Source organism: Pseudoliparis swirei, unplaced genomic scaffold (assembly GCF_029220125.1).
Source record: "Pseudoliparis swirei isolate HS2019 ecotype Mariana Trench unplaced genomic scaffold, NWPU_hadal_v1 hadal_137, whole genome shotgun sequence".
NCBI lineage: Eukaryota > Metazoa > Chordata > Actinopteri > Perciformes > Liparidae > Pseudoliparis > Pseudoliparis swirei.
Window position 1 is genome coordinate 8806 of NW_026613373.1, and position 1540 is coordinate 10345.

Consider the following 1540-nt stretch of genomic DNA (forward strand, 5'->3'; position numbering starts at 1 on the left):
CATCAGAGAGGAAGTATATCACACAACAACAACATCACTGGTCAATAAGTACAAATCTTTTTCAAAGGCTGAAATTAGTTTATTTGAACCTTTATTGCCAGACGTGGGGACAATGGGCTTGAATAAAATCTACAATCGGGTTCACACCTTGTTTACGCCGCCATTAGTCTCCCTTTACATTCGCTGATTGGTGATTTACATTTGCGACTAAATAGCATCTTTACTGCTGTTTACCGAGGCTCTGGGGACACTGCAGAGCGAAGGGGAGCATTTGATATAAAAAGTCGAGCTTCCAGGACCCCGCAGTCACTCGTACTCCAAGTTGCTGGCCGGTTGTGTGGTCCAGGGACACCGACGCACAAAGGGATCTACTTCACTTTTAGACATGATGCTGCTCGTTATCAGCTTCGCGGCGTTAGCGTGCTGCGCCGCGGCACGGCCTCAACCCAGCTACCTGGAGAACCATTTCACCGCCGAGACCGAGTCAGTGGAAGTACGCTCAGCTGCCATCAAGAGACTTTTAGAGGTTTTTGGGATGGAGGACCCCCCTGCTGCCCATGCGCACAAGCAGGCCCCCCAGTACATGCTGGACCTGTACAACACGGTTGCTGATGTGGACGGAGTGACCAAAGACCCGTATCTTCTGGAGGGGAATACAGTGCGCAGTTTTTTTGACAAATGTAAGATTTTGACGTGTGCCTGTGAACTGCCTAACAATAAAGTGTGATTAGTTGTTTCTGTTCTATAATCACGTCATTTCCATTGCAGTGCACAGTGAACAGGTGGAGTTCAGGTTCAATTTGTCCACGGTCGGAAGAACTGAGAAGATTCTCACTGCAGAGCTCCATCTCTTCAAGCTGCGACCTCAGGCATCACTGACATACAACAGGCACCATTTCTGCCAGGTGGGTGCCTTTGCATAGCATTACTGTGACAATGTATTGAAGTACAATGAAGCCATGAGAAGTATCTCTGTTGGGCATTACAGTAACCCTGCACCTCTTCTGTCTCATCCAGGTTAGTGTGTATCAGCTGCTCGACACCAGCAGAAACAGCAGGACACAGGACAGGAAGCTGCTCTCTTCTCGACTCATCCCAGTCCACTCCACTGGGTGGGAAGTGTTCACCATCACACAAGCAGTGAGTATCCACTTCTCTTTCGGGCCTACATTAACACATGTATGTGCAATCTGAACAGCACTTCCCGAATGATGTGTTTTGGAATTGACTAACAACATGAACTTCTTCATGAAGGTGCGCTCCTGGATGGGAGATGAGGGCAGTAACCTGGGGCTCCACGTGGTGGTTCGGACACTGGGAGGAAGCATGATGGATCTGAAACTGATCCGCTTCGCTTCAGGACGCAACCACCACCAGAGTAAACAGCCCATGTTGGTCCTCTTCACTGACGATGGCCGCCGCCGCTCGACTCCTCCTGAAACCATAGGTGAGGTTTGGTCAACTTTAATGCCTAGAGATATTAAAAATACAGAGTTATTTACAAAGAATTTCTCTGAAACAAATCTTTGCACATTTCTAT

At 48.2% G+C, this 1540-nt stretch overlaps 1 protein-coding gene across 1 annotated transcript; it reads left to right on the forward strand.

The window, feature by feature from the left end:
* Positions 1–385: 385 nt before the first annotated feature.
* admp (anti-dorsalizing morphogenic protein) lies at positions 386–1447 on the forward strand (the record flags this gene model as incomplete). The annotated part of the gene is made up of 4 exons (XM_056411159.1): positions 386–680; positions 769–905; positions 1018–1140; positions 1255–1447. Coding segments are annotated over exons 1-4 (748 nt in total), but the record flags the coding sequence as incomplete, so codon positions are not given.
* Between the last annotated feature and the right edge of the window lie 93 nt (positions 1448–1540).